Below are 12,114 nucleotides of genomic sequence, written 5' to 3'. Positions count from 1 at the left end.
GAATGAGTGAATGGTGCTGTGAAAAGAACACTGACCTGAGTTTTAAGCCTGCTCTGCCTGGAATCCAATGTGTGGCCCTGGACGAGTCCAGTTCTGCTGGGTTCTCTGGCCCCCAGCGGCCATATCTATGAAGTCAGAGGGCAGGATAAAAGCATCTCTTTGTAACTTGTATGCTCTGTGACTTATACAGCTTGTCACCCAGAGCAAAGTCTGCTGTAAGGGAAATAAGATTGGAAATGTTACATGAATGGCAGAGAGCTTGAGGCAGAGGAAGAGATGGGGAAGGGACCCTTGAAACTCTTTGGAGTCTTCCCTCCTACCACCTCATACTGGGCTCTGCAAATTCTCAAGTGCAGAAGTGCAAGAAGCTTAGAGTAATTTGGTCCCTGACTTGCCAAGACAGAGCAACAACCACAAAGACACAGGATGAGGCCCAGGGCAACCCATAGGATGGTCCCTTATACCAAAAAACATCTGTCTATCAGTGAGATGATGAGATTAGTCTTTGCTCTTCTACTTGCCATCTTTTTTATTTCAGAGAGGTCTCATAAGATCTCTTGAACCCATTTCTCCTAAAATGGGAAAACTCATTTTTTTTCTTTCCTCTCTGAACCTCAGTTTTCTTGTCTGTAAAAAGCCAGACATGTGCTGAAATGCACTGAAACAGAACCTGTAAATCTACCTCATTCTTGGCACGTGTGATATTAGCCACACAGAAGCATACATCTCAGGATACAACCTGAATCTGTACAGAAATCCTCTCTAGGGCAGCCCAAATGGCTCAGCGGTTTAGCGCCACCTTCAGCCTGGGGTGTGATCCTGGAGACCCGGGATGGAGTCCTGTGTCGGCTCCCTGCATGGAGCCTGCTTCTCCCTCTGCCTGTGTCTCTGCCTCTCTCTCTCTCTCTCTCTCTCTCTATGTGTGTGTGTGTCTCTCATGAATAAATAAATAAAATATTTTTTAAAAAAGAAATCCTCTCTAATCACAGGGCATCCTCTTTACTCCATGCTGCTTGGGACCCCCAAAATGAAATTGTCCTGTTTCTAGATTATCACAAAACACACAAAAGTCACTTGGAAAAACATGGTATGGGGTGGGGGAAAGAGGCAGTTAAACTGGCCTCATAGGGATCCCTAGGTGGCGCAGCGATTTGGCGCCTGCCTTTGGCCCAGGGCGCGATCCTGGAGACCCGGGATCGAATCCCACATCGGGCTCCCGGTGCATGGAGCCTGCTTCTCCCTCTGCCTGTGTTTCTGCCTCTCTCTCTCTCTATGACTATCATAAATAAATAAAAAATTTAAAAAAAATAAAAAAAATAAACTGGCCTCATAGAGGCAGGCAATGTGGATGAGTGATAATAGAGATTTGTCCCATGATCTTAATTCTGGGGAGGTAATAGGGAGTAGAAGGGATTGAGGTTTACTAGAGAGCAGTGCCATGTCTAAAGCAAGCAGCCACTCCTCAGCTCCAGCCAATTGTTGCCATGTGATAATGTGATAATTCAGGCCTACACAGACATAAATTCCAATTTCTAAAGAGAAGCCAAAAAATCCATATTTTATGTGAAATAAATGTTGTCAAAATTCACATTTAAAAGAAGTGAAACAACAACTGTACCCTGTAGGCTGCCAGACTGTGATTTCTAAACTAAACTGTCAGACAGAATTAGCCACCGAATTAGCCAAATACTTCCCAGATAGTCTCTTGGCTGCTTTCTCAGGACTCAATGTATTTCCCATTTAGCTTCTTGTTCTACACACTTCTAGCAAACAATGAGCACTTAGTACCTACTATAGGCAAAGCGGATAGACATCATGGCAGGAGTGGGACACAAAATTAAAAACAAAACAAAAACAGGCACAAGACACAGTCTCTCCACCCATACCCTACCCCACCCCACTCCCATAAGTGAAATCTGCAACATGCAAGGGTAGATTCTGACACTTTCTGGGTGATGATAGAGACAGTAAGTGCCTCAGGAGTTTGGACAGAGAGCTTTCCCTGTGGTGTCTGCGAGAGCTGCCCAGAGGAGAGAGCTCTCAAGGCAGGCTTAAAGGGTGGCTGGGGTTGGGATCAGCTGATGACACGCTCTGGCAGAGACAGAGGACTGCGGCTATTACGGAAGACCCCGGCTGGGTAGTTGTGGGAAATTGTTCTGGGGGGATCCAGGCTTCATCCTAAAGATCCCTCAGGAGGGAGCTGGTAGGTGGTAATGGGGCAAAGCTGATGGAAAGGGACCCCCTTATCCTGCCACATTCTCCAGGATGAAGAGGCTGGGCACTGGCTCTGGAGGCCCCTCTGGGCCTGACTCTTCACTTCTTGCGTTTCTATGCAGAATAGACAAGCAGGACAGACCTTCCCATGACAGCTTCTTGTGGGCTGTTTCCTCGGGGGTAGGGGAGATGCCTTCATGGTAATGATCTGGATCCTGAAACAATTCAGAGAGGCAGCAGGGCTCCGAAACAGGCAGTATTTCCTTTTTTTATGATGGTTTCATTTTACATTTTTATTGGCTCTCCACTGATTGCTCTCGGGCTCTCTGACGGGCTGTGAGATGCGCTGACATTTATAGAAATCAATACATTAATAAATCACGAAGTTCATAATGTCTGATTTGCTTCTAAATGAGACAGAACTATTATCACCATAAAGTTGCACATAAAATATGCCCAATTGTGATGTATTGTATAGTCTAATCAAAGGCATTTGAGTGAATAACCTTTCCCCAAAAGAAGGAAACAATCAAAGCTGAATAACGTCATTAATAATTCAAGGTATGTCTGCCAAGGCTTCATTTATTAAGTGCACAGTTAAGAGGCTTCCGAGCCGAGTCCTGCAGATGACACCTTGCCATCTTCTCCCTGCCTCTGGGCAGGCAGACATCCGTTCTCCGATGAACTGGCTACAGTCCTTGCATTTGGCAGTACATGTTCCAGTGGAGGGCAATGTCCAATTCCCTTCTCCAGCTAAGAAATGGACCAAAACAATACACACTTTGACTGTCTGGATTATTAAGGGCAGAGGACATGGAGCCATGTAATAACTCTAGGGGAGAAGAGGCAGGAAATTTCTCAGTGATGATCAATTATTAGATCTGTTGACTTAACACTCCAGGCCCCATGTTTCTGGTGTCCACAACTCACAGATGCTCATCCCTGTTCCCTGGCAATCTGCAGACCAAGGTGCTCTTGCATCCAGAATCTTGTGTTTGCTTACGTCCACTGCAGCTAATACAGAATAATAATATTCCCTTTAGCCAGTTAATGTCCAACCTGAGCTCGCAATTGGATGCTTTTCTGACAGAGTAAGTCACAAAACAAACAGATCTTCCTATATTAAAGAGGAACACATTTAATTAACTAGATCCATCAGAAAAGGCATAATCATGGTCTAGAAAATATCTACAGACTTGATTATTGGATTCTGCCTTTGAGAATCACCCTCAACACTTAACATCATGGACATGACACACAATTGGATAGTTGTCTCCAAAAAAATAACATTTTTGAGCACCTACTATGTGCATAGATCACTTTACGTATCTTATCTCATTTAGACTCACAACTACAAGGTGGGTATGATTATAAAATTAGTCTAATAACGATATACCTCCTAGGGACAACCAGATGATTAGATCAATCCTAAAACTATTACCATGCTCTCTGAGCTCCCCAAGACAGGTACTTAATATGAAGATGCATTAATACTGAATTCCAGCAAAAGCTCACCCAGCCAATCTCCATTATTTCCCTGCTTGTGTTACTCTATATGATGTACTGAACTTTACTTTCACAATAACAACAATGAAAAGGTTTATTTGGTTGGATTACAGAGGCTAAACCTACTTTATGAATTTGGTTTTCAGGCCCTTAGCACACTAATTGGGATAATTAAACATACACTAGCTATTCTGACATAGCAGCAGTAATATGATGGAGCTGGCTCATACCCACAGGCTGCACGCTTCACTTCTCAAATCCACATCCAGTGACTTCACATTGATAGCCTGGTGGGAATATTTACACCAAAGATATTAGAAAATGATATCCATCAGGTTTTTCTACCATCCCCAAATGCCAATTGTTAAACATTTACCAGCCCACCAAAGCAAGTCCTCTGCTTGGAAACCCATCACCTGGCAAATTGCCGAGTTAGCTGGAAAGCAGTGAACTACTCTTCAAAAAGCAGGCTGAAAAAAAACAGGCTGAAAGATTGGCTTTTCACACCTTAGTCTGACCTTGATCCATTAAATTTCCATTGATGAGAAAATTCTGTGCCAATCTTGGAGAAGTCCTATTTATGTGGCAATTTTACTTTTCCTGTGAGTAATTTTTTTGACTTCTCTCAGCACCTTCATATTTCCAACTTAAAGCTAGCAATGCCCTTCTCCGTGGATACTTCTACTCCCTTCTCCCCTTCATTTACAGTGAAGTGACATGTTAGCCTCTCAGTCAAGAGGAGCAACAAAATCCCATTTATGCAATCCTCTTGCTTCCTACAGAAATATTCAAGACTCACTTATCCTGGGCAACGTGTCCCCCATCCCCAACACAGGGCAGCCAGCACTCATGAACTGGCCATCTCCATGTGCTGGAACTTCAGGGCAGTAGCCAGCTAAGACCAAAGAAGAGGTGGTAGGAGGTTTCCCACTGCCTCCCGAATGCCAGCTGGCTGTAGGATTTGGGCCTCGTGTGACTAATTGCTCCCTGGAGCTGTGGAGACTACTGGTGCCATCTAAGTAAATCATCCAGAATACTTTTTTCAGATAGAGTCCATTTAAACATCATCTAGAGATTTCCACCTGTGGCTGAGACACTATTTCACAGCCTGGCCAGGGGCTTAACTGGACTGCAATGTTGCCATGGAAGCAAAGGGACACAAGAGTCCCTAACGTATGTGACCTTGCTCCTTGTCCTGAGACATCATTTAGGGCTGCCAACCCTGGGATCTAAATGATTTGCTTCTTTCCTAGTAGTTTGTCTTTCCAGTCTTGTTGGAAAATGTGTGAATTTCATGCTGTCACACAACAGAGTTGTGATTTATGTCACGGTCTGTTTAATGACTTTGTGGACTTTTAATAATCACATTATATTTCTGACAGTTAATTTCTACTACCACCACTTTCCAAGGAACATCTGACACTCCCTTTCCACATACCTACACCCAATATGCTGATCTGAAGGCCACATTCAAAAACACCCTTATTCTGAGAGAAAGGTCACAGAACTGAAATACACTATATATGGAAGAATTTTCAAGTCCATCTAATGGAAATAGCAGTACTCAAAGATTTTTTTATAGGACTCTTTTTTCCAGAAGATTTTCAGGACTGAAGTGTAAATGAATGAGAAATGTATAAATTCAATTTTGCTTAAAAGGGGCAGGAGGGCTTCAAGATTAAGAGAACAAACGCTTGGAGCAAAACATGATTTGAGTTTTATTGAAGCAAGAAGACTGAAAAAAATGTCCAGAACACTCAAAAAATCTTTATCAAAGCTCAGCTCAGCACTCCCGGGACTCATCGTTAAGTTTATAAAATTCAGAGCTGATGAGTTGTGTGTGCTGTGTGTGTCTGAGTGAGTTTATGACTAACCTCCAAGCCCTGGCTATAAGAATCTCAGCCTCCAGGATTATACTTCAAGACCAAATGAAACTCGTCCCTCTGTGCACCACCATACCCCAGCTCCTCACCCTTGGTTCCATACAGGTGCCACCGAGATCTTCACTCATTATAATGGGGTAAATTGTCAACCAAAAGATGGTGTTAAACTCATCCAGAATAAACCAATCAACCATGTTTAAGGAGAGAGAAAAGATCACATTTTCAAATGCCAGCATGCCATCTCTAATACAGTCTTTAATGTAACCAACATAGTTTAGGCACACTGAAAATGAACCATTGGAAGCACTAGAAATATGATTTCAAGAGGCAGCATGGCATTCAATTTTATGCACACTGTCACCTAAATTATTTGCAGCTCAAGTATGTCATGCTCTTTAAATTTCCCTCTGGGCTCAGTTTTCACAGTGTCCCACAGTTTCAATATGTCGTATTTTCATTATCATTTGGTTCAAAATGCTTTCTAGTTTCCATGAGATTTCTTCTTCCATACATGGGTTTCTTAGGAATTCAAACCATGTTGTTTGATTTCCAAACATTTGGAAATGTCTTTTTTTTTCTTCTTCCCTTGATTTCTTGTTTAATTCCACTGTGGGTAGAAAATGTTCTGAATAGGGGCACTGAGTGGCTCAGTGGTTGAATGTCTGCCTTTGGCTCAGGTCGTGATTCCAGGGTCGTGGGATCAAGTCCCAAATGAGGGTCCCCAAAGGGAACCTGCTTCTACCTCTGCTTATGTCTCTGCCTCTCTCCCTCTGGGTCTCTCATGAGTAAAGAAATAAAATCATAAATAAATAAACAAATAAAAAGAAAACATTCTGAATAATTTCAGTTCTTTAGACTTTGTTGAGATTGGCTTTATAACTCAAGAAGTGGTCAGTTTTGGTCAATGTTCTCTGAGCACTTGAGAATGTGTGAGCTCTGTGGCAGTTGAGTAAAGAGCTCCACTCCTATCAATGGAGATACATTGGTTAATTGCACTGCTTATATCCTCTTTACCCTAATCGATTTTTTTATCAGTTGCTAAGAAAGGAGTTTTGAAATCTCCAGTTATGACTGTGAATTTGCTATTTCTCCTTTTCTCTGTTAGTCTTTGCTTTGTATGTATTTGAAAATTATATTATTTGTGCATACTAATTTAGAATTGTTGTATTTTCTTAATGGATAGTGCCTTCATGATGCAAACTCCCTCTTCTAGCAAAGGTTCTTGCCTGAAATTCTACTTAATCTGATGTTAACATAGCCACGCCTGCTTGCTTGATGTGTGTTTGCATGTTGTATCACTTTCCGTCTTTCACCTCTATCTTTTCTGTGTCTTCAGATTCACAAGCAGTACTGAGTTAGGGCTTGTTTTTTATCTGAAGTTTGTTGTCTTATATCAAAGGTTTCCTCTTTGTCGTTGTATTTCAGGTTTAACTGTGATGTTCTCAGTGTGCCTTCCTTTGTGTTTATCTGCTTGGGTTTATGCTTCTTGAATTTGTGGCTCAATCTCGTTCATCCAGTTTTTTAAATGATCAGTTGTTATCTCTTCAGATATTGCTTGGACATCATTTTTTATCTCCTCTTTTTTAGGAACTCCGGTGGCATATATGTTAGAACTTTTCTTCACATCCAATGTCTCTTTTATGGGCTTGTATTTTCCATGTTTCTCTCTATGTGTATATCAGTCTGTATATTTTTCTCTTGACCTATCACTGAATCACTAATTCTCTTTCCATCTGTGACTATCCTGCTGTTAAACTGATCTATTTAGTTGTTAATCCTGGATAGCATGTTTTTCAATTCTAGGACTTTTCATTTACTTTTATAGGTTCTGATTCTCTAGTGGAATCTCCATCTTTTTATTTTCTTGAGCATATTTCACCATCATTTTAAAGCTCACTCTTGATGAATCCAATATTTAGATCACCGATGAATCTATTTACTATATTTTGTCTTCTGTCGGTCCAGTCTCTTAATATGTCTGGCAAATTTTCAATGAGTGGTGAGCATTAGAATACAAAATGTGAACACTATCTGGCTGAGCCTTCAGCTCGTGCAAGGTAACTGAGCAGGAGCAGATGAACTTAATCCAAATGGGGACTGGGCTGTTTTGAGGCTGGATTTCGATCTTTGAAAGACCTGATCTATTTCTGATGTGCCCTTTCTCCTAGAACATTGTCCTCTCCGGGCCAAACTGAAAACCTGAATGTTCACCAGGAACCCCCTCCTAGAAGACTCTGATACCCCATTACACTGTGAGCCTGCCAAGAGCTCCATTTAGCTCTGCAACCTTGGGGTACAGTTCTTGCTTCGTTTCCCTTGACCTCTGTCCCTTGGGATAGCTCAGGCAATTAGGCTTATGTCTATGCATCCATCCCTCCTCTGAGACCCCTCGAGCCCTGAATGTCTTAGTAGAACTGATCCTATTTTTGTCTTCCCAGATTGGTGAAAGTTCTGCTTACGTTTTTGCTCTTAGCAGACCCTTTTTGCTCAGTTTCTCAAGCTCATTATCCATGCCACTTATAAATCAGCATACACTGCGAGATGAACAACAGCATCGACTGTCAAGCCACTTAATGAGTTTTTCTTCCCTCCAGAATCACGGCTTCTAAAGATGGGATACCTTGGTAGCTCTCCAGTGCCTTCAAACACATGTGTTGCTTTTTACCCCTGCTCCCCACCACCCCCAGGCTTCAGGTGTCTTTTTGTTGTTACTATGTTAATTTTTTTAAAATTTTTAATTGATTCATTTTTTTAATCCTCCTTTTCAAATTGTTCTCAGTGAGAAGTCAGCTCTGCTGTAGGAGAGCTCACCATTCCTGGGCCTTTTGGCTTATGTATCATTGCATAGGCTATTCCCTTGTTCCCCTTTTCCTTGAAGATTCAAATAAATTATCACCTTCTCTTGAAGCCATCCCTGTCACCCCTTCCAATCCTATGCCTTCCAGGTGACATTCATCAAGAGCTTTTTCCTTCTTGGCTCCCAAGTGTCTTAGCCAGATCTACACTGCTTGCTACTTGGCATGATTTACCAAGGAAGAGTTCCAGACCAGCAACCCATAGCATCCTATGAATAGGAATATTATATTTGGCTCATGCTGTATGTTCCCAATGTTAAGCTCATTAATAACAGCTAAGAATCAAGATACAATCTTTTAATTGTAGCAGCTCCTGAGAAAAATCTAAAGATCTGGACTCCCTGAACCTAAATTCTACATAATAACAACTGGCTGTGTAAGAGCTGTTCCCCTTTAATGGGGCAATGACTCACCAGTTCTCAGTCCCTGCTAGTCTCTCTTGGTGTATACCTAGCACCTGACTCATCTAAATTCCATACTGACTACTGGTGGCATTTGAGTTTGTGATCTTGGTCTCTGTGTGCATCTCCCAGCCGGTCAGAGAGCTCCATATGAACTGACAGTACATCTTTTCACCTCTTTCCAAACCCATCCCTGGCATGGCAGTGATGGTCAATACATATTTATAGATATACCTCCACAAAAATGCTACCAAGGTGTTTTTAGGGCTATGAAACTATTCTGTGGGATGCTGTAGTGGTGAATATGAGACCATTATACACTTGTCAAAACCCATAGAATTATACCACACAATGAACTCTAATGTAAACTATGGATGTTAGCTAAAAATATTTTAATCTTGGTTCATCAGCTGAACAAATATATCATACCAGGGCTAAGGGGAAACCGTGAGGTGACAGGCATGGGAACTCTGTATTTTCTGCTCAACTTTTCTGTAAACCTAAAGCTGCTCTAAAATTTATCTATTAGAAAAAGTAAATGAATGTAAATGTGATTAATCAGATTGATAAAAGAAAGCAAGTAAATCTGGCAAAATAAGCTTCTCCCAGGGGATTCAGGTCAGGACACAAGACAGAAATATTTATGAGTGGATATCTAACAGTACCACCACCTTTAGGGACAGCAGAAAATAAACCACTGCTGTCTGAGAATGTGGGTGGGAAGTGATCAAAACACACTTAAAGTGAAGGCTGGGCTGTATGACACACTCTCTCCATCAGGAGTGATGGAAGGAAAAAAAACAAAGGAGTGATGGAAGGACAGGAGGAAGTTCAAATAATGGCCCACAAAGGAAAAACCAAGCTGACCCCTAAAGAGGCCCCAAAAGACCAGCAGGAGAGCAGCAAGTAAAGCCCCCCATTTCCTGTTTTCTGGGACCTGGACCCGCCCAGCTCCATCGTGCCATAGCAGATCTTCCAGGTCTGATGATTTGTCTTATGTTTTGTATTCAGCATACCAGGGGACTTCACCTGCATCCACTCTGCTCACCCGTCCTAATGTGCTAATCAGTTTTTTTCAACAGCCCACCCCCTACTTATCAAGCTTTAGAAGGGAAGAGAGAAGGAGAGAGAAGGGTTGTAGATTGTAAGCTCCAGGAGAGCAGGGAATAGAGTTGTTTCGTTCACTGAAATGCGCATAGTAGATACGTCTTTGATGATGGTTGACCGAGCAAATATAGAATCCTACAAAACGTGCAGATTCAAATGTCAAAGCGGCAGAGGGGGACAATGGGGCCTCTGTTGTGAAGGGTATCACATAAGACACTTTTCAATCAAATATGCGAGTACTTCCAAGGACCCATTCACATCCGTGCATCCTCTGCCCCATGCCATTCCATCTCTCTTCAGGTTGCATGGCTGCATGGCTGCGGGCATGCTCAGTGAGCCCCCTGCTGGGAGCCGTGGGCACTGCGAGGTGACCCATTGCTCTTGCCTGTTCGGACTGTGGGAAAAGAATAGGGAAAAGGTCAGCCCCAGCCCTGCTACAAGATCTCTTTGCATATGTCGAGCTGTATGGTGACCTGGACACCTTCAGAGTGCAATCTCCATGGAAAATAAAAGTATGTTTTGTTTTTTTGATGAATGGATTTGGTAAAATGTTTTCTTACTTTTTCCTAGACATCGCCTGGTGGTATTACCAGTATCAGAGAGGTAAAAAAGTTTAAACTAACTTGACTACTTTGGTCACATTACTTTCAAAAGAAGAGCTTCTTAATCAATTATATTTTGTAATTGTTCTACTCACTCACCAATTTTCTTTGCCCCTTGTTAGCAAACCCTACTAGAAACAGTCGGAAACATTCTTTAGAGACAAGTTATAGGAAAAGCTTTGCTCCCACTATGAAATTGTTATGGTTTTCTCTCATGGGCAACAAGACATATATAAAAGCTCAGAGCCAGTTTGTGGCTCAAGTTAGTCACTGCTTGGAACAAATGACCTGAATTTCTAAGTTCTCTTTTTCCCCATGGTCTTGACCTCCTAATCTACTCAACATTTTCTGGGGTGGTTTTTTCTTATTACTTTATCTCTTTTTATTTTATTATATTTATTTCATATAATCAGTTTTAAGTCCTTTGTGAAACAAAGTGGAATGTGTTTAAATAAATAGGGAGAGAAAAGTTGGTTGACTGGGTGGTAAGTGAGGTAGGAGAAAGGTAGGTAGGTGGGAGGTAAGCAGGCAGAAATCAGGACACAAAAACTCAAATGCCAATGGGGCCAGGAAGGTAGCATAAATGAGCTAAGTGAGCCACAGGTGAAGAAAGGGAGCAATAGAGGCATTGGCTGCTCAGAGGGAATAGCTACTGCTCAGCTCCTGTAAACTATTGCCTTGTGAGAATTTAAGATCAATGTTGTTAGATAATCCCATTTTCCAAGAGAAATTTTAAAAATTGACTTTGTCAACCTCTCATCTTTAAATATTGTCAGTTAATTCCAAAAACATAAAACCCACCACATTTTATACACCAAACAAGACCAATCTTTGGACTACATTCTATGTCGAGGGCCACCATTTTGTAACTTTGAAACTAGATGGATGATTATAAAATCCAACCCAGAGATGCCATGATGGAGAGACTATTTCCTAGTCCAGGGAGAAGGAGCTAGCAAAGGAGACACCTCACTAGGGAGGAGACCAAAGGCTTGGTCCTCCTCCTACAGCTCATAGTCTAGGGGTCTGACTTGAACTCTGGCACAGAGCCCTGCTCTTGTTACTTTGTAAGGTTGGTTACAAACCAATTTGTAGTCTGTGTTTGAGGGAAGCGGAAGCCAGTATAGGAGCACTGGAAGCCAGATCTATAAAAGAGACCCTGGACTAGCTGGATTCTAGGTCCTGTTCTGTCATAAACTGGCTGTGTGACTCAGGCAAAGCCATTTAGTGACAGAGCTTGGAAGAGATCTCCTTAACATGGGCTCCACATGTTTAAAATATCTAATATTCAGATAGAGAGGGTAATGGTCCCTCACTCCCCAACACATACAAGGTTGTAATGGGACAACAGGCATGGCAACATTTTACAGACTAAAAGTACTTTACCAACAGAAAGTATTCTAATTTATTCTTGTTATGTAGTTATCGCCATAGTATTACATTTCTATGTTAATTTTGATGACTATCATCCAAACTCAGTCTGACTTAGTAACTGGTTCACCATTACTTTTAATTTTTTAATAACAAAAGTAACAATAAGCAATAT

The 12,114-nt window shown here is 41.7% G+C and overlaps 1 protein-coding gene across 5 annotated transcripts in view; it reads left to right on the top strand.

The window, feature by feature from the left end:
* Positions 1-12,114, top strand: part of KCNIP1 (potassium voltage-gated channel interacting protein 1) — a 345,209-nt gene that overhangs the window by 317,305 nt on the left and 15,790 nt on the right. The window contains exon 2 of one of the 5 annotated variants that reach the window (XM_025434121.3): positions 10,537-10,569. The exons of the other annotated variants lie outside the window; for them this stretch is intronic. Within the exon in view, the coding sequence (XP_025289906.1) occupies positions 10,537-10,569 (33 nt within the window). The remainder of the gene's footprint in view (positions 1-10,536; positions 10,570-12,114) is intronic. 5 annotated transcript variants of the gene reach the window in all.

The sequence above is a fragment of the Canis lupus genome, chromosome 4 (genome assembly GCF_003254725.2).
Source record: "Canis lupus dingo isolate Sandy chromosome 4, ASM325472v2, whole genome shotgun sequence".
Classification (NCBI taxonomy): Eukaryota; Metazoa; Chordata; class Mammalia; order Carnivora; family Canidae; genus Canis; species Canis lupus.
The sequence above is the reverse complement of the archived record's forward strand: the minus strand, read 5'-3'. Positions and strand labels throughout refer to the sequence as shown.